Here is a 25,966-nt window from a genome sequence, read left to right on the forward strand (position 1 = left end):
TGCACGTCAACCTACGCCGTAGGCAAGGCGGGACTACGCAAGGCTACGCCGTTGATTTTACGCAGAAGTCTAAATCGGCCTTTACTGTTACCCTTCTTCCAGTTTCTGATCATCCTTTGTATCCTTCTCCCTTCCCCTCAAATCCACCCCTTCCCAGTAGTGTTGTTCCGATACCATTTTTTGATACCGATACCGGACCGTGCAGTACTTGCCGATACCGAGTACCGATCCGATACCACGGCGTTTGAAAAAACAAAACAAAAAAACATGTTTTTTGAGCCGCATACTCACCTCGATGTAAAATTATTGCTAACACTTAGTCTGGCACTGCTCAAAACCTGAAGATGTTCCAGTTAAGCAGCATACTCTCAATTGCTTCTGCAATTGCTTCACCAGTGTGGGACCCCTTGAACTCGTTTGCATGCAGCACAACGCTTTCCCGGTTGTATGAATCGGAGTCCACCCAGTGAGCAGTTAAACTAAGCAGGGACAGTGGGGAGACGTCGCTGGTCCAAATATCCGTAGTGAAGCTGATGGCCTGCACCTTTCCTAGCTTATCTGAAACATGCTCAGTCACCTTCTTATTGAGGGCAGGGACGGCCGTCTCCGTGATGTATTTGCGACCTGGTATTTTGTATTTAGGTACAGCGTGAGCCATAAAAAGGCGGAATCCCACATTGTCAACAAAGGAGAGGGGCAGGTCACAGAGCACAATCATTTCAGCCATTTTCTCAGTCATCTTTCTTGCCATTTCACTCGTCGCATCCCACTGGTCCTTTTTATGGAATGAGCTACTCAGCGTTTGTTGTTTTGGTCCATCCGTTCTCTTGCTTGCTGTCGCAGCTGCAGTAGATGACAGAAACTCTTCGTGCTCTTTAATATGTTTTGCCTTTAAATGCTTAATTAAGTTGCTAGTATTGAAACTGGCAGCTTTAGTGCCACCCCTCAACACATTGAGACCGCAAATTGTGCATTTAGCCGTTGTACACACCGGACTATCCACCTTGAAATATCTCCATGCGTGTTTGTTTTTCCGCGATAGTGAAAAGCTGCCACGCCATTGGTTGAGAGCAGCTGCTCTGGGCCAATAGCGTTCCAGCAGAGGGGCATGTCTGGGCATGTCTGTGTTAGGAAGGCTGTGTCAGGCTTCGTGCTGCGCAACGTGCTGCGTTTGAACAAGAGTTTGGTATCGGGTGTTATTATTTGTTAGTACTCGCCGATACCGATACCAGCATTTTTGTGCGTATCGGTGGCCATGCCGATACTAGTATCGGTATCGGAACAACACTACTTCCCAGTGAGACTCTACCCACTATCCTTTCGTCACACCCTGCGCACCCTCTCCCTCACGGCTCTCTCTCCCTCTGTCTTATCCTCACTACCCTCTGTTGAATCCATCTCCATTCTATCCGCTGACGCAGCCTCCTCCACTCTCCGGTCCACTCTTACCTCATACTTAGACTCTTTCTGTCCACTGACCTCAAGGCTAACACAATCATCTCCACACGCTCCTTAGTAAATTCTGCAAGCTTGTAGAATAGGGCTCCGGGCAGCTGAGAGGAAATGGAGTAAAACCGGCCTCCCTGATGACCTAAAACCATATCCCTCTCCTCCTCTACTACACAGCCTCTGCATCAACTGCTACAGCTTCTTACTACCATTCCAAAATTCAACCCTCTGCCTCGGACCCAAGGAAACTATTCTCCTCATTCCTCCAATCACCTCCCCCCCTTCCTCCCTCCTTTCTGTCTTCAGATGACTTTGTCCCGTACTTTGAAAAGGAGGTTGATGATTAGGAGCTCTTTTTCTGTACCTCTCACCAACACTGCGATCACTCCTCCCAAACCCACTGGTCTACACTCGATCTCTGGTTTATCAGCTCTCTCCCCCTCTCCCCTGTTAAATATTCTGAACCACCTGTCCTCTTAATCCTGTCCCCTCCCCCTTTCTCCAAACCATTTTCAAAGACCTCCTTCTGTTCCATACCACTATAATCTATTCCTCTCTACTCTACATCCAGAGTCAAGCCTCTTCTCAAGAAACCAACTCTTAACCCATCTGTTCTCCATAACTACAGACCAGTATCCCTTATCTCCTTATCTAAAACCCTTGAACATGCTTCCTCATATCAACTGTCTCCCTATCTCCTTTCAATACAACTTCCTTGACCCTAACCAATCTGGCTCTAAGGCTGGGCACTCTACTGAGACTGCTGTCCTTGCTGTCAGGGAGGCCCTCCATTCTGCTTGAGCTTCCTCCCTCTCTTCTGTTCTCATTCTTCTGGACTTGTCTGCTTCATTCAACCTGCTGCTTTTCTCCGCCCTCTCAGAACTGGGCATCTCTGGCTCTGCACTCTCTGGGTTAGCATCCTATCTGGCCGATCGCTCTTACCAGGTGACGTGGAGAGGATCACTGTCCTCTCCACAAGCCCTCACCACTGGGGTCCACCAGGGCTCCGTCCTAGGGCCTTTCCTGTTCTCCCTCTATACCAAATCTCTTGGCTCTGTAATTTCGTCACACTACCACTGTTACGCAGATGACACTCAACTCTTCCTCTCTCCCCCACCCCCCGACTCACAGGTGGCAATACACGTCTCTCTGCGTGTCTTGCAGACATTTCTGCTTGGATGTCAGCTTGGGCTGCACGATTTGGGCAAAAAAATCTAATTGCGATTATTCTGACAGATATTGCGATTGCGATTTAATTTGCGATTATAATTTTTTTAAAGAAGTTTTTGTAAAGTGCGGCCATATCTCCGGCTAGGAAGGTCGTATCAACTTGCAGTTTGTTTGTACGTCTTCAGGGGACTTAGGAGCACAAATTGGCTCCCGTCTCTAGCAGCCCCACAGCCCGAGTTACGAGTGAAAGAACTAAACTTACATGAAACTTACGTTGGGTTGCTTTAAAGTCAAGCTTCAGTTTAAGATTCACTGTGTAATAGATGTGATGGAGCATTACTAACCTGACTCAGATGGTTTGTTTCACACAACCATCTAGGAAAGCTTCATTGGAAGCTGTTTGGAAAAGGGCGGGCACTTTCAAAAATACTTTGCATTGGATGAATCTGTCTATCATGGACTAATTTCAGAGAGCATTACCACATGATACCATCAAACTGTTAACTGCTCTAATTCTAATGCAAGGATGAGAACTTGAAAGATATGAATTGGAACAACATGTTTATTTTATGTTTTTTTTAAACAGCTGTGATTTTGTTTCTCTCAACAAGTGTCCAAATGTTTTAACAATTCCAATATGAAAATAAAATAGGACCTTTCTACAAACAAGGTTACTCAATTATGGCTCTGGAGCAGCATCTAAATATTGCACATACTGCAATCAAGTTAAATAAAGTGATAATAAAAATGTCCAGTAAAGAATAATAGGTCCTTTCTGTAAACATTGAAATAGATAAAGCAGGACAGTATACCGTTTGCAGGCAACTCTTCAACTCAAAGTCGTAATGTATAAAGTGCACGTTGAGACTAAGATCCGGTTCGGTCGTCCTGCCCGACAGATCGGTTGTTGTTGCATAGTACTCGACATTTTTCAGCTCCGTCTCAAGTATCTTCCTACATTCCGCATACGTTTCTGGGATGGCCACATGACTAAAGTACGTGCGGGAGGGAACCGCATATCTTTTATCCAGCGTTTGGATGAGTTTTTTAAACCCTTCGTTGCTCACAGTGTTAATAGACACCATGTCTTTAGCGAGGTAGTGCGTGATGGAATTGTTTATTTCACGGTGCCTTCATGAGCCCTTTTCATACGGCGTAACAGCCGCAAACGACTCTAAAACACTAGTTTGCTTAACGTTAGACTGGGCTACGGGACTTTCACTTAACTCTCCTTGCCTCTGGATGTAGCGACTGTTCCACGACAGGTTGTGCGCAACACCTGCTGTTGTTGCACATCTGTCATCCTAAACCCGAAATACTTCCCTACAACAGAGATGTTGTTTTTGAAGCGATTTATCCGCACCATTAATGTTGCTAGCTACTGAAATGTCTTCACAGATTCACACGTGGGCGTTTCACGTGCAGTGTTGTTGTTGTTGTTGGGCGTGTGTTTTCATTGACGTTGAATCCGGCGCGCTGTATAACGTATCCAAAATCGCAGGCTTTGCGATTTGCTAATCGCATCATCTCAAATCGCGATATCGATTAATCGTGCAGCCCTAATGTCAGCCCACCACAGCCCACCACTACTGCCTTCTCCAAGACTGTAGATTCTTCCTCTACAACATCAGAAGGATGTGTCCATTCCTCACAAGAGAAGCAGCACAACTCTTGGTCCAGACACTTGTGATCACCCTTGACTATTGCAACGCATCAGACTTCTGCAGCTAATCCAGAATGTCCGCCGCCCGTCTGGTGTTCAATCTCCCCAAATTCTCTCATGTCAGCCTCCTCCTTCGCACCCTTCACTGGCTCCCGGTAGCAGCTCACATCACCGTCCAAAATGTTTTAAAAGGTATTAAAAAGTATTTTTTAGCTTTGTAACTGCCAATGTCCGTGCTACTAGCATAATCGCTTTGGATATAGGCGTATGCTAAACGTCTAACATGTAAATGAAATGGTGAGAATCTTTTTGGAAGCCTTCAACAACATTTCCGAACATTTGTTCTGTTAATGCTTGGCCATGCTAGTTTTAGGGCTGCCACAAACGATTATTTTCATAGTCGACTAGTCACCGATTATTTTAACGATTAGTCGACTAATCGGATCATAAATGACAGCTTATCGCACAATTACTCAATCGCTCTTATTTAGCTATCATCTTCTAAATCATCTTCTAAATTTAGCTAACCCTAGTTGTTGTTGTAGGCATGTGCTAACTAAAAATAAAGACAATTAAAATGATTGTTCACTCAAAAATAGATATTTTAATGAACTTTGCAGATTTATTTCTGGCATCACTTGCATGTAATGTAATGTAAAGAGTAGTAGAGAGTGCAAACTGCTGAGTAAAATGAGGTAGGCTAGGCACTAGGCAACCAAAAGAATACAAAAACAAAAATAAATACTTGTACAGAGTACAAAAGTTTTGCTTTCCATAGTAGAACGCGCCTTCTTAGCACTGTAACGTTAAGACAACATTTTTTGCTATTTGATAAGTATCGCTTTGATGACAACGTTACAGCACATAACGTAAAATAATGTAAGAAGGCTTTTAACGTAACGATATCGTTAGCCAATAACAAGCTAACTAGCTTACCGAGACGAGCCATCGTCTTCCTCGTCATCTGCCACAACGTGCTTCCTTTTGAGATGCTCGCGCATCATAGACGTGCTGCCATGATAAGCGAGTTCAGCTTTGCAAATTGTATATTTTACATTCTTTTTTCAACGTTGTGGTTGAAATGCTCCCATACTTTAGAGGTACGAGGACGGGAAGACATTTCTCTCTGTTTGTTTTTCCGGGGATGTCACATGTGCCCCGGATGACCGACACTGCGCATGTACATCAAAGACACTGGGAGACGCTAGCCAGTGGCAGCTTCAGGGAAGAAAAACGAATGCTTATCGCTTATAAGGCATTGGCATTGTAAATAAGAATTTTGTTCTTAATTGTCTCGCCTGGTAAAATAAAGGTAAAAAACCCAAAAAAAACAGCTCCAAAAAAACATGCGACGACGTCGATTACCAAATATGTCGGCGACGATTTTGGTAATCGACGTCGTCGCGACTAGTCGACTAATCGTGGCAGCCCTAGCTAGTTTTTTGGTCCTAACTGTTTAATTTTATTTTTTTCACTCAATCCATGTTCAGGTTGTCTCTGCGAACGACAGTGTGTGGGCCCTTGTCACCGTCACAGATTGGACTGCGTTGACTTGTGTCTACTTGAACTACAGATACACATGAATTCCCTTCTGCATCAAAGGGAGATGATGCGTGAGGGAGAGACGGGCATGTGTGGACTTGTGCATCAGTTGGGGGGGTGCACACACCGCACATCACTTGAAACAAGCACCCCCCAAAAAAACCACATTGCATGTCTGTGGATTTCATGAAATATGGATCGCCACGCCACATGTGTCTTCCAACAAATCACCACAATCTCTCACAGCCTGCCAATTCCATCGAGCCAGAGACGGATTGATAATGAGGAGAACCAGAAATAGCAGCTCTCTTATTGTGCATCGATGTGTGCTCTCGTGGAGACAACTGAACTTAGAGTTGACCGTTGTTTTCAACTTCAAGACTCCAGGTTTGTTATTAGAGAAATGCAGGACTCTGGTGACGTTTTCCAGGGAAACGTGGCCATTGTGTATGGAGTTGAATGTTTAAAACATACGGGACAGGAAGGTCTTTGAACTCGTGTTTTTTAAAGCACCTCCCTTCAGAGTGGGGAAGGTTGCCTGTGTCTGGCTGTAGGCGACGAGAGTCAGATCTTGCTAATTGCAGCTTTTTGAAGGGAGAGGAGGGGCCCAACTACTCACTCTGGAACTCCAGAGCTGCTCTAGATAAATATAAGAAATTCAGAAAGAAATCTATTGGGTAGAACAGGCATTCCTTATCTGACATGTAGAGTAAGTAATCTACTCACAGCTTATCGATCAGCAAGTTTTACTTACTTACTTACTGATTTATCGCCATGCAATCAACTTTGTCAGTAAATTTTAGCTCCGCACGTTGCCGCCACCTCCTCCTGAAAGCGACCCAGGCAGGCGTTGAGGAGACTTGGAAGGGAATGGTAAACAATGAGTGTCTTATTTGGGTTCAGAGACTGGTAGGCCCTGACCAGAAACAACCCCCCCCCATCACCCTCGACACCCAACCCTCGCAGAGATCCCAGGTGTGTATTAAGGCTGGTTCAAGGATCTCACCCATGGGATACGTGTCACGGCACATGGCTCACGATACAATAGTACAACAATACATTGCGATTCTAGACGTACTTTTAAAATGTCAACTGCTTTTTTGTATCACCCAAAGGTCCTCGAATGTTACGCGTTAGGATGGGATGTTACTGTTGATATTCTCTCTTCAATCCATTGTATGCTAGTTTTCATTGGAGCTTACATAGAGTACACTCCTCCGACATGGAGACAGGCAGAGAGCGTGTGCTCTCGTGCTGTGGGCGGGCGTGTGATGGTGTTCATGAGTTAGTCTGTGTTACTGCTCCTCCCCAGAGATCTAGGAGAGCCCCCGACAGGCCTAACTTCCCCTTGATTTCCCTCTGGATTCTGTTGTTAACTTTCCCTTCTTTATGGGAACAACCTCATTTTTTGTCACGAGACACTGACAGTTCTGTCAATAGTCAGTTTGTACATCACACAGCTTTGTGTGTGTGTGTGTGAGCGCGCACACACGAATAAGCTTTGTCTGCATGCTTCTCTCCCTGACTGAAATACCCTTCCTCTCAGTCCCATATTGTGTGTGTGTGTGTGTGTGTGTGCAGTTGAATTGAAACAGTGCCCAGTGTGCATTCTGTATTGTTGTTGCTGGAGTAGACTATCCTGTCATGACACACGGAGAGAGGCCTGATGGTTGTCAGAACGTCAAGCACCCTATCTGTCTTTTTTCATTTGCAGTATTGCAATGAAAATACACTCACTGGATATTCAAGTGAGTGGGGGTAGGTTTTAAATCCACAGATGAAGATGTGTGTACCCCTAAGTATAGGCACTGTTCGCAGTAATGGCATAATGTCTCGAGTTGTGAACATGTTTGATTCAGAGCGAAGAGCAAATCCTCTGAATTTGATGATCTCCACATACGCAGTAGGGCTCGCTCCATCCCCATGCCAGCTATGTGTACCAGACTGTGTTTGGGACAGGTTGCTCTGCTAAATGTAGGCCTACTACATACCACATTCCTAGCATTATACTCTTCCTATGGTGACAGCCCAGAAGGCTAATGTTGGAGCCCCATCTGAAAAAAAAGAGATTAAAATCACTCTTAGTGATGGTTTGTGTCAACATGTAGTGCATAGACTTGCATATCAAATACCCAAACAATTCCCTCAAAATACACACATGGGTCTTTACATACTATTTCACTAGTTCGGCAATGTGAAAAGCGTGGGTGAAAGGAACCAAAACCAAGCTTAATGCTCTCAGGCATACCGTTTGTATCTCCTAGCAATTGGGTTCCAAGCCTATATCTTTAAAACGGCCTCCCTGGTTACTTTCACTACGCGCAATGCTATGGTTTCCCACATTGTAATAACGATGCTTGAAGCAGGGTGTGTGTCCAGTTGAATTGAAAACAGTGCCCAGAGTGCATTCTGTATTGTCGTCGGTTGTCAGATCACATGTCAGTTCACATGCAAAATGAAATTGAAGATTTTTTTCTCCACAAGGATTGTTTCTGCGTTAATAGTGTGAGCGTGTGTATATACGGTATATATATATATGTGTGTGTATATGGAACAATGGTGCTGCTTATGGTGAGCTAGTAAGCCGTGGTGTAGGTGGCATAGCTATCCCACCAGCCTAAGGGGGTCTGGCCCAGTTGACGGATGCTAGTGGTGTCCAGCTTAAAAGGTAGACTCAGCTGGGTGACGTGATGTTGGACTTCAGGGGTGTTTCAGATCCATCTAAGCGAGACGTTTCACCCACTCAGCGGTCCAGCCTGTGCTCAGAACACGCCAGTGCAGCGCGATAGCATGACACCAGCTATCCTCCCACTAGAGTCAAGGATGCTACATGACTCCAGCTATCCTCCCACTAGTCAAGGATGCTACATGTAGCATGATACCAGCTATCCTCCCACTAGTCAAGGATGCTACATGTTAGCATGATACCAGCTATCCTCCCACTAGAGTCAAGGATGCTACATGTTAGCATGATGCCAGCTATCCTGATGCTACATGTTAGCATGATGCCAGCTATCCTCCCACTAAAGTCGAGGATGCTACATGTTAGCATGATACCAGCTATCCTCCCACTAGAGTAAAGGATGCTACATGGTTGATGCTTCCTGGCTCGTTAGGGTTAGCCGTCCCCTGCCGCTCTAGGTTTCGGAATGTTGCGTCCTGGAGTGCTACTTTTGGTCTGGTTGTGGCGTTCTGGTGTTGTGGGCGTTCTGTTTTCTTATTTTTCTTTAGTGGGAGATTGAAGCCATATGCTTTTCTGCTGGCAACGCGTTGGTGGTTAGCTTAAGTGTTTGAAGCATTTTAATAAGTGTGTGCTTGTTTTAGGCACCGTCTTCCACTCTCGGAGTACAAATATTTTCATTCGGTTGTTTTTTTGACCTACTAGGCCAAGCGTACACCGAATGTTAAAGGAACATTTCACTTTTTTTTTCCTTTCTACTTTGGCAATTGTTCACACAACTGTTTACCTTCCAAGTGCTCTGTCGTTAGCCTGTGTGCAGGGTACAGTATTGCAGCAAGTATTACATATCGAGACACATCATTTGAAACTTCACAAGTCCCATTTTCCTATAGGAACTGATAGGGCTAGGTTACCGGCTAGTAGCCTCTAGCTAGCTACTAATGCTGACATGTTATTTGACTGAAACACCGTGTTTAGAATGGACAAGTTGCCATGTATTGTTTGCTTAGTGTATCGCCTTTACAAAACGAGTACACAACGGACAACTGGACCGGTTTTGAGAATGAATGGAGTGAATGGAGCTATCATGGTGCTGGTCTTTACCATTCTGTTCTGAAAAAAAAAGGGTTAGGGTTAGTACAAGTGTACCTTGACATGTGCTGTTAAAGTGAGGTGTTTGGTAACTGAGTGTTTGGTGTTGCAGGTCCTAGAGAACTTCTCAGACGCCCCAATGACACCCAAACAGATCCTGCATGTTATACAGACCAAGGGGCTCAAGGAAATGAGGTAACCAAACAGTGCAGTACACACACACACACACACACAAGCCAAGCATTCAATATTCGCCTACCCACCTGCTGCCTCTCTACAGAAATGTAGCCTACCAGCAGTAATGGCATACAAAGCATATTACCCATAATGTGTTTTGGGATAAGTCAGTAGAAGTAGAGTTGTGGGGATATCTGGGACGAAGGATTTTTTTTTTTTTTTAGATTATTATACATTTTGTATATAAATCAATGTAATTTTCTTCCCTTTCCTCCAACATCTCCACCTGGATCCATCTGAACACCGTTCACCATTACAACAGAAGGTAAGACGGCTGAGGTCACTAACGGAACACACAACTTTGGATTACAAGTGTTTTGGGGTTTTCTCTGAATATCAATATCCCCCACCCCCCTGCTTTCTCCCCCTCTTTCTCCCCCTGTCCTCCCTGCGCCCACCCCCCTGCTTTCTCCCCCTCTTTCTCCCCCCGTCCTCCCTGCGCCCCCCCCCCTCAGTGGTACGGCGCCCCTGGCCTGCCTGGTGACCATGCTGCACTCCCAGGTCAGAGGAGACCGCGTCAAGAACAGCATCTTCTTCAAGCTGCCGGGCAGGATGAGTCTGTTCACACTCAAGGTACCGGGGGCACACCGCACGCACGCACGCACACACACACACACACACCCTTCACATTCCTACCCAGCAAGGGACAGAAGAAGTTCCTGACTTGTAAAATGTCATCATGTTGTCATCACCTGATTGTCTCAGTAAAGTGATGCGTGGCCGTTAAGACAGGAAGGACGGGAAGAGACAGGAAGGGACAGGAAGGGACAGGTAGAGACAGGAAGGACGGGAAGGGACAGGAAGAGACAGGAAGAGACAGGAAGGGACAGGAAGAGACAGGAAGAGACAGGAAGGGACAGGAAGAGACAGGAAGGCACTGGAAGCCCGAGCGGTGGGAATAATACATTACAAACATCACCCCTCTCTGCACTGCTCTACCTCCCACTCCTTACCCAACACACACACACACACACACACATTTGAAATGCTTTAATTATGTCCACATAAATACAAAGTACATTAAGGACAAACACTATCAGTGCAATCAGTTCATTGGGAGACATTCATTTACGTTTGTGACTGTACAGCAACCATCGGACACATATAATATTAACACAGAGGATGTTTCAAATGTGGGTTAACAGATACAATAGCATTACTGTAAAACAGTATCTACTCTAAGGGTACAAAAAGCAACACTGTCTCCATATTGAGCGGCTACCGATAATAGCAGATATGGAGCAACACCTTGCTAACTGTTTAGCCTTTTTCTTGGAGATGTGGGCCATCTGAAGGCCCCTAACCACCAGCTTGTGAACATGACCCAGGCTGCCAAAAATGAAACACACACACCCCCTTACCCAACACACACACACACACACACACACACACACACACACACACACACACACACCTCATACCCAACACACACACACACCTCATACCCAACACACACACACCCACCCATGTCACCGTGTCTCCCTGTCAGCTGTGTGTCCTCTGTCCCGTTGCAGAAGAACGCCCCCCAGTGGACCAAGGCGTCTGGAGAGCCAGAGACCGCCCCCCCCACGGCCGCCACCGCTACCACGGCAACTGCAGGGCCAGCAGAAGGGGCGGAGCAAGAGAGTGGCGACTCCTCCGAGACGGCAGCTGCCAGCGGAGAGAATGATGGTGTGTATTAAGACTGGACCAGGTCTGGACCAGGTCTGGACAAGGAGAGAATGATGGTGTGTATTAAGACTGGACCAGGTCTGGACTAGGTTTGGACTGGTCTGGACCAGGTCTGGACTAGGAGAGAATGATGGTGTGTATTAAGACTGGACCAGGTCTGGACCAGGTCTGTACCGGGTCTGTACCGGGTCTGGACCAGGTCTTGACCAGGTCTGGAGTCTGTATCAGGTCTGTACCAGGGTCTGTACCAGGTCTGTACCAGGGTCTGGACCAGGTCTGGAGCTGGTCTGTACCAGGTCTGTACCAGGTCTGGACTAGGAGAGAATGATGGTGTGTATTAAAACGGTCTCTACCAGGTCTGGAGTATCTACTGTCAATGCTGGTTAATGCTAACACCATAACATGAAATTGTTGGCCGCCAGCGAAATGATGGTAATGTTATCGTCGGTGTCCGCCATGTTTACAGTTAGTAGTTCCAGTTACTTTGTAAAGACTTTTTTAACTTGCCGTTCATAAATCGACTCATTTCAGAGCGCTCTGACATTGAAACAAGAGCAGATTTCCAGAGCGTATTTACGAACTCACCTGTAGTTGATTGATTCTCGTGATCTTTCAACTGGAAGTGCCATTTAAATGCTTACTGGTCAGAGCTGCTGCCCTTCTGTCAATCAGGCCCATCACACACACCCATGTTTACAGCTAAACTGGCCGATGGTGTCATTCTTTTGAAATAGAACAGAAATTCTCTCTGCTAATGGATAACGATGTTGATCGTATTCGCAAAATGCCCCAAATCTGTAACGAGTATTAGTTTTGTCTGTGTCTGCATTAGGGATGGACGGTTTCCAATTATTGAAACCGAAAAACCGTCAAAGACTAAAACCGGGGTTTTCCGGTTAACCGAAAAATAAATAATAATAATAAAATAAAATAAAAGGAGCGCCAATTTCAAATAATTGAGCCCTACTGCTACAATACACTCATGTCGAACACCATTAAAACACCGTAAGCACAGTCGCAACACATTTAGGCTACTTAGTTTCACAAATATAAGTGGAAAGGCAGACTTTTGTAAGCTACACCATACAGTACATGAAAACACATGAACACTTAACACACCAGCTCCGCTGATCCAGGGTGCACGCCTGCACGGAAGATCATCTCTTGGAACAGCGTCTTCATTGAATGAACTGCTTTCTCAATATCTTGGTTCTTAGACAAAGTTTCAGCTGCTGCTCAATGTATTTAAATATTTGAATACTGCTCAATAATCACTGAAATATTAGACTTAGAATTATGCAGTGAACATACTTAAAGCTTTTCATAAAAACCACATGCCGCGAGACTGACTCGTCCTGAACTGTCGTAAGTCAATCAACAAAGAATGCCCCATCAAAATAAAAGTGCCCATGGTAGAGCTGTCAAAATAGAGCTTTCAAAATAAATGTACTAATACAGATAGAGATAAATACAGAACTACCTTTGCGTCACTAAGTGACCGCGTATCTTCTGAGACATGCGTTCTGTCATCACTTTCAGTAGCGCCTTCACACACAGTGGCGCTGTGCACAAACACTCTTGATCCGTATAGCTCTTGTTTTATTATATTGTGGTTTAGTAAATACTGCACTTGGAGTTACATTCAATGCATGATTTGGGCTATAGAACATAAATAAAGTTTGATTGATTGATATCAAATCAAATCACATTTTATTTCTATAGCGCATTTCTCACAAAAGTGACCCAATGCGCTTTACAGAGAGCAGCGAAAATGATCTTATTAAATGTAAGCGAGTAATTGTAAAAAAACCTTTCCTATCTACCAATAACTGAAGGCAACTATCTTTCCCATAGAGTGATTCGTTACCCTTAAATATAATCCCAATTAGATATTAATCCTCAGTTATTCTTCACAACTGACCAAACCTCTCACTCATTGCGCGGCAGATTCAGACTGTATCATTGTTATTTTCACACACGACAAACATGTGACATGTTCCAGTTTTATTCTTATTCTATTTTATTCTTCTAAAAAAAAAAAAAAAAAAAAACGGTTTCAGACGGTTTTGATAAAAAACCGTTTCTATTTTTATAAACCCCGGTTTTCGGTATAACCGAAAAACCGTCCATCCCTAGTCTGCATCCCCTGCCACAAGAGAAGCATACCAAATGCTCGTCTCAGATAAAGGCAGAATGCCCTTGAGAGAATTCAGCTACGTGTCCTGAACTTGAACAACATGGCTTTTTTGTTGTGTTTGTTGCCATGGTTGCATGTGAGCATGACACTGTTAGCTGTGGCCTAGATCAGTGATTGGGTGTTGGTGTGCGCATTTCAGTGTGTACATTTCAGTGTGTACATTTTTGTGTGTACATTTCAGTGTGTACATTTTGTGTGTTTCATTTTTGGGGGTTTTACAGTGATGTTTTATTGCACACCCAGGTTGCATTAGTTCGCACATTTTTCAACGTAACATACGATAGACAGAGACAGACATTTACCACAAATTAAGTTTATCATATACAGCCCTGGAAAGAAATTAAGAGACCATTCCAAATTAATCTTAAATCAGTATCTCTATATGTATGGCAGCCATTCCAGTGTATTGATTCCAACACAGGCATACATTCTACTTAGTGAAGTACTGATTAGGTGATCAACTGAACGTAATCTTATTTAACAAGGGAAAGTATAAAAACAACTGCTGTGGTCATCACTATCTTCTAGTATAGGACCAGCTGGATGGAAAAAAACTGTGATATTCCAAAAGTAATTGGAATAAAAACATATCTATTGACTATGCTAACGAGTTGAAAAGAAGGGTTCAATTCTGCCTTTACTGGCAAAGGGATACAGTGAGCGTCAGGTTACTTCAATCCTTAACATTTCAAAGATGGTAGTTCATACTAAGAACAAGGACAAGCAGCAGACATTGGGGAAAACAAAGCTACAGACTGCCAGAGGGTGAAAACGACTCCACTGACAGGGATGTCCACCAACTCATTAAAATGTCACTGTAAGATGACATCAAGTGACCTACAAAAACAATGGCAAACGGCAGCTGGGGTGAAGTGCACGGCGAGGACGGTAGCAGGACAGGGGCAGGGCAGAAGCCGTGCAAAGCTAGAAAAAAGCCCTTCATCAATGAGAAGCAAAGAAGAGCCAGGCTGAGGTTTGCAAAAGACCCTAAGGATTGGACCGTAGAGGACTGGAGTAAGGTCAATCTCTCTGATTTAAATGTTCACCTTTGCACAACACCTGGTAGTCTAGTGGTTAGACTGAGACCTGGGGGGTATTCCATCAACGTCACTAAAGGAAAATGCAGGCTTATTTTGATAAGCCTGGATTTTCCTTAAGCGACGTTGATTGGATATCCCCCCTGGAGAGGCCTAAAAGACACAGTGTCACACCCACTGTGACAATTGGTGGAGGATCGGTGATGATCTGGGGGTGTTTCAGCAAGGCTGGAATCAAGGTGTGGATGGAGGACCACCAGACCAAGACCCTGTCATGGCCAGCCCAATCTCCAGACCTGAACCCCATTGAAAACCTCTGGAATGTGATCAAGAGGACGATGGATGGTCACAAGCCAGGGGTGGCCCCCCCCCAGAAGGGAGAGTCTCATACAACCTCCGTCCGTCATTCCGATCGATCGAAACCCTCCTTCTGACGTGTTCTAAACCCTCCTAATGTGTTCTAAACCCTCCTGACGTGTTCTAAACCCTCCTGACGTGTTCTATACCCTCCTGATGTGTTCTAAACCCTCCTGACGTGTTCTAAACCCTCCTCCTGATGTGTTCTAAACCCTCCTGATGTGTTCTAAACCCTCCTGATGTGTTCTAAACCCTCCTGATGTGTTCTAAACCCTCCTGATATGTTCTAAACCCTCCTGTCATGTTCTAAACCCTCCTGACGTGTTCTAAACTCTCCTGTCGTGTTCTAAACCCTCCTGACGTGTTCTAAACCCTCCTGATGTGTTCTAAACCCTCCTGATATGTTCTAAACCCTCCTGTCATGTTCTAAACCCTCCTGACGTGTTCTAAACCCTCCTGACGTGTTCTAAACTCTCCTGTCGTGTTCTAAACCCTCCTGACGTGTTCTAAACCCTCCTGTCGTGTTCTAAACCCTCCTGATGTGTTCTAAACCCTCCTGTCGTGTTCTAAACCCTCCTGACGTGTTCTAAACCATCCTGTCGTGTTCTAAACCCTCCTGACGTGTTCTAAACCCTCCTGTCGTGTTCTAAACCCTCCTGTCATGTTCTAAACCCTCCTGTCGTGTTCTAAACCCGCTTGATGTGTTCTAAACCCTCCTGACGTGTTCTAAACCCTCCTGACGTGTTCTAAACCCTCCTGTCGTGTTCTAAACCCTCCTGTCGTGTTCTAAACCCTCCTGACGTGTTCTAAACCCTCCTGTCGTGTTCTCAACCCTCATTTGTGAACGAGGAGCGCTTCTTCCCACAGGAGGGAGGGCCACGCACGCCCTCTGGCCACACCTGATAAGAGGAGGATTCCAACCGAAACGCATCGTCCAATACTTCTACACCATATGTAGGCATATGATAGGGAGAAGCCCAACTTGTGAAATATGAAGAATCATATGAGACAACAGGGTGGCAGTTACAGACCTGTGTGTGTGTGTCAGGTTCCTCCCTAGGATGTTTGGAACAGGGTGCCGCCGGATTGCATTCTCCAAACCCCGACTTGCATTTATCGTGTCCAAATGCGCCAAGAAATACTGCTAAAACGCTGAATTCACTGAGGAGCACCGTAGTGGCACAGCAAGTTCACCGCGTGGCACAGCGCCGTGGGTGTATTTGGTATGTTTTGTACACCGGTCTATGTACCGTATGTTGACACAAACATTATCAAACAAACATTATCTAGATAGTGGTTTTAATCTCCCTTTGGGGGGAGATGTCATTTAAAGGCAACTTTATTGTCCCATCAGAAGGGTGTTTCCTGCCATTGGGGCTCTCCACCGTTAGAAGAGTATAACGCTAGCAGAACAACCTGTCCCAAACACGCAGTCTGAACCCATAACCCTTGGCATTTCATTGTTTGCGTGGCGTTGTGCTTTCGCACAAAGAAGGGTACGACATGGTCGTTGAGCTTTATATCCAAACCAGGTAGAGAGTCCAAAGTCCAAAATCGACTGCCGTACTTGCGCAAAAATGGTCCGCAGACTATTTCTCCACAACTAAGCCTGGGGAAATGATGTAACAAGATGGTAATATGGTTTCTGTCACCCCCCACAGCGTCGGTGGATGAGACCTCCTCCAGCGCCTCCTGCTCCACAGAGCCCCAGCCCCGCCTCAGCAGGTCAGGACAGGCCCGCTCAGAGGCCCAGGCCCAGACCCGGCTCAGCAGGTCCAGACAGGTACAGTACTGCACCTCAACTTCAAAGCTTTCATTTGAGAATTTTGGGTCGTTGGGTGTTTTTAAGAGTTGTTTGTTTGTCTGTCTGTGTTTTTATTTATTTAACCTTTTATTTCTCCAGTGTCGTGTCATTGATGTCTCACATGTATTCTTGGCGTGATTTAAGCTGTATTGCTGGCCAGAGTGTTTTTCTACCCCTGGTTTAATTCTTAGTTATCTAGATGTGCCCATAACTCAAGGACTCAGCGTAAACTTCTCAATGTTGAGAGAGAGATTTGTTGGACCTAATACATCTCAAACTTTATCACCCGTTTGTTGCAGTTGTTTGTGGTCATAGATAGTCGGCAGTTCCTATGTTTCCTGTAACGTTGCATTAAGAGGCTGTTGTTCCACTGCTGTGTCTCTCACCGGGTCCTTCTCCCCCATTTGCTGCAGTCGGGGAGACAGAGGAAGAAGGCTGTGATGATGCCACGCGTGGTCCTCACGCCACTGAAGGTCAACGGTGAACACGTTCCATCAGGTTAGGGTCACTGTTAACTACCTCCTCTACCCCCCCTACACACACACAATCATTTGCCTCAGCAAACGTCTATTTTCCTTTCATTGGTGTCTTGCCGCTACCCTGTCACAGCTGCAGTCTTAGACAGTGACCTGCCTGAACCACCTCTCTGTAAAGGTAGACTGCAACACAATATGGTCTTAAACACCGGGGCAACTTCCTGCTTACAGACATCAGCAAAAACTGAATTAAAATCGGTCTAGACTGCCAGTATTGGCCCTTCCCAACCCCGCCATTCAAAAGCCTTTCTCGTTGTTGAAGTCTGTAATGCCGTGTTAATGCTGAGTTGATGTTGCTGTGTTGCTTTTCTGTTCCTCAGTCATTTCTGCTTATCTCAGAATGCCCCCTGAATTGTCTCCTTTGTATTTGGGTGTAGTAGTATGGGAAGGTTCCTGGGATGTCCCTTTGTTATGAAGCTTTTCCATTGACCGGCTCGGCACGGCTCGCCTCAGCACGCTTTTGAACAGTTCTGGGTACGAGACGTTTTCCACTATACAGGAACGACCCGGGACTGTAGGAGGAGTTACGTGTCATAAGATTCCCCCCGCTATACAGATCAGCGGGGGGAAATGCGATAAGAATTATGTCAAAATGCAGCACTATCGTGCACAGATCAGCCTTACAACATGTAAAGTTAAGTGCCTGTTACTTGCCGCTTTCAGTTCTAGTAGACTAGTTTAGATCTCGCAACCAGGGAAATGCCGACATGAAATGTCGACACGATTCTATTTTTATTTCTCCTGACACTTTGAGCACTGTGCTTCTTTTTTTTCTTTTTTTTTTTATATTTTTATTTAGTTTCACAGAGACATGTACACAACAGGACATAACAACAACAACAACTAGTATCCGTGGGGGAGGTTATTGTCCCATTAATAGTAGAAAACTAGTTTTGCACTTTGTTATGCAGTACATTGTCCATAAACAATAACAAAAAATGCCATATTAGTGACCAAGTTGCTTCATCAGTATTAATGTTCAGGTCATTATTCCAGTCTTTGGGCGTAAATGCAGGTTTGCCTTTATCATATTTCGAAAGTGCTCTATACCCAACCCCCAGAATGCCTCTCGTCTTTCCAGCAGAGACTATCTCCTCCAGCGGAGAGGGTTGGTGACAGAGGCCAGTGTCTTTTTGGCTATTTAAAAAACTTTGTATCTGAAGGTATCTGAAAAACTCATTTCGTGGTAGGTCATATTTCTTACATAATTGGTCAAATGAAAGTAGTATTTCCGTATCATATAAATGTCCGATAGTAACCATCCCTTTGCTGTCCCACCGCTTGAAACCCCTATCCGTGGCACCAGGGGAGAAGTCTATATTGCCCCAAACTGGCGAGAGGGAGGATAGTTGTCCCTCTAGACCTTCTAGTTTTCTTATGTTCCGCCATTCTTTAATAGTTGCGTTTATAATCATATTGTCACTAATAAAAGTTTTACTCTTTTTTTGATCTGAAGTAAACAAAAGACCCCTTAATGGCCAATTGACCTGGGAGGATTCCAGGTCAAGCCAAACAGAGTCGCTGTCATTCTGAATCCAATCAGAAATGTAGCGTAACTGTGAGGCCAGTTGGTAAAGCCTGACATCAGGAACCGATAGACCACCTCTTTCCTGTGGCTTCATAAGTCTAGCCAGACTCATACGAGGTTTTTTTCCCTCTCCAGATAAAAGTACTAAGCCTACTATTTATTTCTTTAATCACTTTTCTAGAAAATATAATCGGCAACATCTGAAATACATAGAGAAGTTTAGGGAGAATATTCATTTTAATTAGTGAGATCCTACCCAACATAGATAGTGGCAAGGAAATCCATCTTTTAAGATCATCATATATACGCTTCAGCAGGGGTGTAAAATTAGCTTTATATAATTGCTGGATCAGTGGGGTTATCACTATTCCCAGATATGTGAAGCCTTGCACTGCCCATCTAAACGGGCAAGATACTGGGGGGGGAATATCACGGAGACCACCCAAAGGAAGAGCCTCTGATTTAGAGAAATTAATTTTGTAGCCCGAAAATTCACTAAAGCAACTGATCAAATCAAGAACTGCAGGTATTGAGACCTCAGGTTTAGTAAGAAACAGTAGTACGTCGTCGGCATACAAGGACATTTTATGAGTCTTGTCCCCAGCTGATATACCTGAAATAGAAGGGGCGTGTCTAATAGCTTCCGCCAAGGGTTCGATGGCAATCGCAAATAATAGGGGGGACAAAGGGCACCCCTGTCTTGTTCCACGGCCCAGGCGAAAATAAGATGACCGTCTACCATTTGTTAAGACGGCAGATAACGGGTTGTTATATAGTAGCTTTACCCAGCCAATGAATGCCTCCCCTAAGCCCAGTGTCTCCAGAGTGGAAAAGAGATAAATCAAAATCAAATCAAATCAAATTTTATTTGTATAGCGCATTTCTTACAAGATGCAACTCAATGCGCTTCACACAATGAAAATGTTCAGTCAATCAGTCAATCAATCAATCAATACTGACAGAGCCGCGAGCAGGCAAAAGTAAAAAACCTGTATACTATGTAGCCAGGAAAAATTCCCTTTCAGCCCTCTACCAATAGAGCGACTACTAGCCAGTTTGCTTACCAGTACCAGGGGAGGCCAGGACCACCGGCACAAAGCAAGCAAGCAAGGGCAAAAACCTGTACACCATGTATCCAGGAAAAATTCCTTGCATATTATCGGCGTACACACTGTCCATACATTTTGTGTTGTATTTGCATCGTTCTGCATCCAGTATGGTCACAGGTCCTGCCAAAGAGAAACTTAAGCACAGTTATGATGCAACAACACAATAGAGACAATAAAGATGACAGCAATACAACCTGATGGTGGTCCTGGTACACCCTTGTACCGGTTCCAGTACTGCTCTAGGTGCTATTTGGAGCTGACAGTGCCTCATCAGCACCCGGGTCCATTTTCCTGTCAACACAAATCTCAAAACACGAGTATGGTGTAATGGCCTAGTGATCCTAGTTCTATAATGTCCAATGTCTCCCTTAGTGTCTCCCTTAGTATCAAAAGGCGACCCTGTCGAAGGCCTTCTCCACGTCCAGGCTAACTACGACACAGTCTACATTGCCAGATTGGGAGAGCTGGATCACGTTGAGAAGCCTCCTCATATTATTACATGAGTTTCTGCCAGTAATAAATCCTGTTTGGTCCTTATTTATAATGGAGGGCAGGACTGTTTCTAGACGCAAAGCGAGGATCTTGGAAAGCAATTTAAGGTCAGTATTCAGTAAGCTTATAGGCCTGAAGGAGGCGCAGTCGTCATCAGCCTTCCCCTTTTTAAGAATAAGAATAAGAATTGGCTTCTGTTAGTGACCTGGGAAGGAAGCCATTCTCCATTGAGTGGTGATACATATTAAGCAAGGGTTGTATAAGTAATGATTTGAATTCTTTATAAAATTCACAACCCAGTCCATCAGGGCCTGGTGCTTTGCCTGATTGTAGGGAACCCAGAGCTTCCCTGATCTCCTGTTCTGTTATTGGTTTATTAAGCGTTTCCTTCTGTAGATCTGTAAATTTGGGTCGATTCAAGTTAGAAAAGAAAAGCTCAGAGAACCTCTGACTACACACGGGTTGCTCACTTTTATATAGCTGACTGTAAAATTTCTCAAACGCCTTGTTGATATTCTCTGCTTCTGTTCTCCTTTTACCATCAGCATCCTTAATGGCCGAAATACATTGGGAATCAGCTTTCTTACTTACCAATCTAGCCAGGTATTTACTTGGTTTGTTGCCAAATTCGTAAAGCTTCTGTCTAGCAAATCTGATGGACTGTTCTGATGGTGATTTATCCATTTGGGGTCCAACAAACAATTAAAGTCCCCTCCTATTATCGACTGTTCACATTCTATATCAGCAAACTCAGTAAACGCCTTTGTGATTAACTCTGTTGGATGATTGGGAGGGTAGTATATATTCATTATAGAAATACGCTCACCAAATAACAGACCTTTTACCACCTTCATCTCTGATACACTTTTCCACCTTAAATGGTAACGATTTATGGATTAAGATACACACGCCTCTGCTATTAGATGTGAAAGATGAAAAAAAGACCTGTCCCACCCATTCACGTTTAAGTTTAATATGTTCTATATCTTTGAGATGAGTTTCTTGTAATAGTGCAATTTTAACCCCTTCCTTTTTCAAAAGCGTCAGTATTTTCTTCCTTTTAATTGGGTGATTTACCCCCCGCACGTTCCATGAACAGAATTTAGTGTCAACTCCCGCCATGTGTCAGGTTTAGTCTAAGCCTGGTGCTATAAGTTGTGCTGCCGCTGTCTCTCTCATTTGTCACTTCATCCATTATCCCAGTTGGGAAGAAATTTGCCCTGTGAAAATTGTGTTTGGACATCCATTGCAATTTCTATATAGAGTGAAATCATGGCCATACCCCTGTAAAAACTACCTTTACCATTACTAGGTCCTGAAAAAGTAAAAAACATAAAACACTAAAGAATGGACCAATACTCAGAGTGTCTCTGAGGTTGGAGGACCCTAGACCTAACCAAAAGATGCAAGCAAACTAACTTTAACTTAGCATTACCAAATGAAAAAGATAATAAAGCAAATAAATAAATAAATAACAAACATGTGAGAACAACCATAGCAATAATGATAGCCTTCAGAAAAATGTTCTCCTAACTCACCTAGATCCAGCACAACATAAGGGAGATATTATAAGAAAAATAATAACAGCAGTTTTTATTTATTTTTATTTATTTTTTACCCTATCTAAGGCTTCAAAATGATGTTTCTATCAGTGCTATTCAGGAGGGACAGGTTGGAACAAATAGTTCCACTGCCTTCTCCTTCTTGTAAAGAGGGACACATTACTAATGGCTTTAGAAAAATAAAACAGCAAAAAAGGATTAAAATCCCATGGAAAAAACTCAACATAAAACCAGAATACAATAACCTAGATTTTTCGTACACGACGATACGGACCCAAAAGAAACCGTGACGTGCTGACGTCACAACTGAGGGTTATGGGTAATGGAGTTTAAACGTTCCTTCTCGTATCCTCATAAAGAAAGCCACGTTGAACACGATGAGAAGGACCCCCCCCCCAAAAAAAACAACGTGATGTGTTGCCGTCACAACTAAGGATTATGGGTAATGAAGTTCCTTCTCGTCTCATAAAGAGAGCTTGTACAAAAGAGGTTATGCTACAACATAGACATCACAGTTATATATATCCAGCGTTACGATACATGAAAGTAACCCCTCCGACGGTACCATAACGGCACAAAAAAACATATATAGGATGTCAATGTTTAGATAGGATGAAAAGTGTCCTCTCTTGCAAAACGTAAACAACTGTGATAACCAGGGGTGCACATAACTTTTTGGAGCCAGTGCTCAGAGGAGCACCTAGGGATGCTGCTTGGTGCTCCCCGAGCTCGCGAGTCACGACCCGTCCCACAGGATGGATGAAAAAGGGATACATGGATAACTTATATTAGCAAAACGACATTTGTTCATAAATAAAGATGAACGAACAAATGATTGTGTGCAAAACAAAAGAAACAAATGCAAAATCAAATGACTGCTCTTTAAGCATGAAAGTCTGTCAGACTCCTTTAAACACAATGAAATCAACTGACATCTCTTTAAGCACTAACTGAATGTCTGTTCTTTAAACACAATGAAATCCAGTGTTTCCTCCAGGAATTTTTCCATTGGTGGCGGATAGGTCTGTCCGCGCGCGCGCAGCGCTCAAATGTTTTTTCCTGTGCACGCGCGCTCAAAACAACGACCGAATTTCAAACTAGAGGGAGGATGGCAAAAAATTAAAAAAAGCTACAAAAATCTTCCCAGATCCTCATTTGCACGACCAGCTGTCGCTGTAGGACACGTTCGATTGCAAAATTCATTTATCCTTTATGTTCCCAGTTGAGGGCGTGTAGCTGTCGTTAGTTGGCCTGCTTTTATTTAGTTATGCGTACGTTTGAGTTAGTCATCTCTAGGATTGTTGTTTGATATTAGCCTATACTTTCTCTTATCTGCATTTTGAGCAACTGTACAAGACCCAACAACACAACTCTGATACAGGACTAATGTTACCTAGCTGCTATAGCTAACCCTGCTACAAGACCCAACAACACACCTCTGATACAGGACTAATGTTACCTAGCTGCTATAGCTAACTCTGCTACAAGACCCAACAACACAACTCTGATACAGGACTAATGTTACCTAGCTGCTATAGCTAACCCTGCTACAAGACCCAACAACACAACTCTGATACAGGACAAATGTTACCTAGCTGCTATAGCTAACCCTGCTACAAGACCCAACAACACAACTCTGATACAGGACTAATGTTACCTAGCTGCTATAGACCCATTTGTACTAAACAACTACAACGTTGTATTGGACACATTTTTAGACCCATTTGTACTAAACAACTACAACGTTGTATTGGACACATTTTTTTCGAACTAATCCACAGACAGCAGTCTTATTAACGGGCCTCTGTGGTGCCAGGTGTGGAGGCGACCCAGCACAGTGGGGATATACACTATCAAGCCAAGCTCTACTGTCAATATTTGCGTGTGTGTGTGTTTTACTTTGAACGCAATTTCAATTGCAATGTCCCAAGTATTACCTACATCTCCTCTGTGGAAAACTCTAATCCCGACGCAGCAGTTATTGTGCTCGGCGATTTTAATCACACCAACAGAACTTCCCAATTACAAACAACAGGTGTCATGCCCCAGCAGAGGAGCTAACATACTAGACCACTTCTACGTTACTATCAACGAGGCTTACCGTTCGTTCCCGAGGGCACCGCTGGGAAGGTCCGACCATGCCATGCTGCTCCTCGTCCCGAAATATATAGAGAAACTTAAATCCTGCAATACGACACCCAGCCATGCAGTTTCGTATCGCTCATAGCCACTGCTAGCTTCAGCAATGTTTGAAGTGTCTGGGACATCTTTTTTCTTGAAAAATCCATCCATCTGTCGCTGTTATTTAACGTGATATCTTATTTGTGCACCTAGCTAGCTAGATCAGCTTTTTGTATCTTTTAGATGGTACTACCGGTGACTTTTAGCCCGTTATTTGCGAGGAGAAAACACAGGCGCCCGAGCATTTCGGAAGCTGAGCGGGGATGGTTGAGTCTGCACGGTTCTCATGCCGGTTCACATTTAGACCAATCAGGAGTAGCCCTAATGTCATTAATCTGATTTTGGATCAGCGGTTAGAGAGAGATGGGCGTGGATTTAGGTGCACTTTTAGTCAACATCCATTATAGCGCTGATCTAGGATCAGATATATTTTAATCAATTTAATCTTTTTTTTTTTTTTTTTATCTTTTTTTTTTTTTTTTGTGGACTGAATCAATTCGTGGCGGAGGAAATTCATTCGTGGCGGCCCGCCACCAATAAATGCATATAGAGGAAACACTGAAATCAACTGACATCTCTTTAAGCACTGCTCTGTTCTGTAAACACTGAAATCAACTTTTCAACAAAAAGTTACAGCCTAAGCATTTACTTATGCTACAAGCTTAATCATCATCATCACTGCTCTCTTGACTGCTGTTATCACTGTCCTCAATTTCAACCATGGTAGACGATGTTGTAGGCTATCACTTTAAATAGCTCATTATTTTGTTTATTATTAGTTTATTATTAGTTTTTTTTTTTTCTTCTAATAGAATTCCCAACCATATTCCCTGGGTCAGGGGTCTATGTGCGATAATGAAGCTGTAAAACAAACGTCTGAACGTTTGAAAGCTTCAGAGAAAAGAAACGTGAAGTCCCTTGGTGTTGTTTTTCCTTTTAGCGACGAGTCGCTCATCAGTAAACAAGACTGTTTGGAAATTAGTCTTCATGTATTTCTGAGCCCACTGTCATGCTGCAAAGAATACCTCTGTGTCATTGGCTGCTATAGGCATAAAAGGAGAGAAACTCATGGTGTGGCCCCCATCTTCCCCTGATCTCAACCCTATTGAGAACCTTTGGAGCATCCTCAAGCAAAATATATATGAGGGTGGGAGGCAGTTCACATCAAAACAGCAGCTCTGGGAGGCTATTCTGGCATCCTGCAAAGAAATTCAAGCAGAAACTGTCCAAAAACTCACAAGTTCAATGGATGCAAGAATTGTGAAGGTGATATCAAAGAAGGGGTCCTATGTTAACATGTAACTTGACCTGTTAAGATGTTTTTGTTTGAAATAGCTTTTGATTTCAGTAAATATGACCTCCTAATATGACCTCCTAACCCTAAATTCATCAAATTACCATTTTTAGTTCTTTACAACCTATAAAATGTTTTGAAACTCTGTTGTGCATAATAATTTGGAACAGTGCATTTTGAGTTTTTTATTTAAAAAAAAAATACTGTCATCATTGGGAGGTTTGTTCAATACAATTTGAATTATACTCTAACGGTTGATGACTTGAAAATTATACTGATTGTCATTTGCATCGACTATTTAGGAAAATCTGAGAAAAATATCATTTGCATAATAATTTTGAACGCAGTGTAGTTCATGAATTACG

At 43.8% G+C, this 25,966-nt stretch overlaps 1 protein-coding gene across 1 annotated transcript in view; it reads left to right on the top strand.

Moving 5' to 3' along the window:
• The window catches only part of asxl1 (ASXL transcriptional regulator 1), a 45,887-nt gene that overhangs the window by 3,482 nt on the left and 16,439 nt on the right, over positions 1 to 25,966 (top strand). Inside the window, exons 2-6 of the mRNA XM_080533159.1 lie at positions 9,709 to 9,791; positions 10,289 to 10,406; positions 11,348 to 11,504; positions 16,757 to 16,878; positions 17,313 to 17,397. Of these exons, the coding sequence (XP_080389285.1) occupies positions 9,709 to 9,791; positions 10,289 to 10,406; positions 11,348 to 11,504; positions 16,757 to 16,878; positions 17,313 to 17,397 (565 nt within the window). The remainder of the gene's footprint in view (positions 1 to 9,708; positions 9,792 to 10,288; positions 10,407 to 11,347; positions 11,505 to 16,756; positions 16,879 to 17,312; positions 17,398 to 25,966) is intronic.

Source organism: Nansenia antarctica, assembly GCF_963989245.1.
Source record: "Nansenia antarctica genome assembly, chromosome: 6".
Classification (NCBI taxonomy): domain Eukaryota; kingdom Metazoa; phylum Chordata; class Actinopteri; order Argentiniformes; family Microstomatidae; genus Nansenia; species Nansenia antarctica.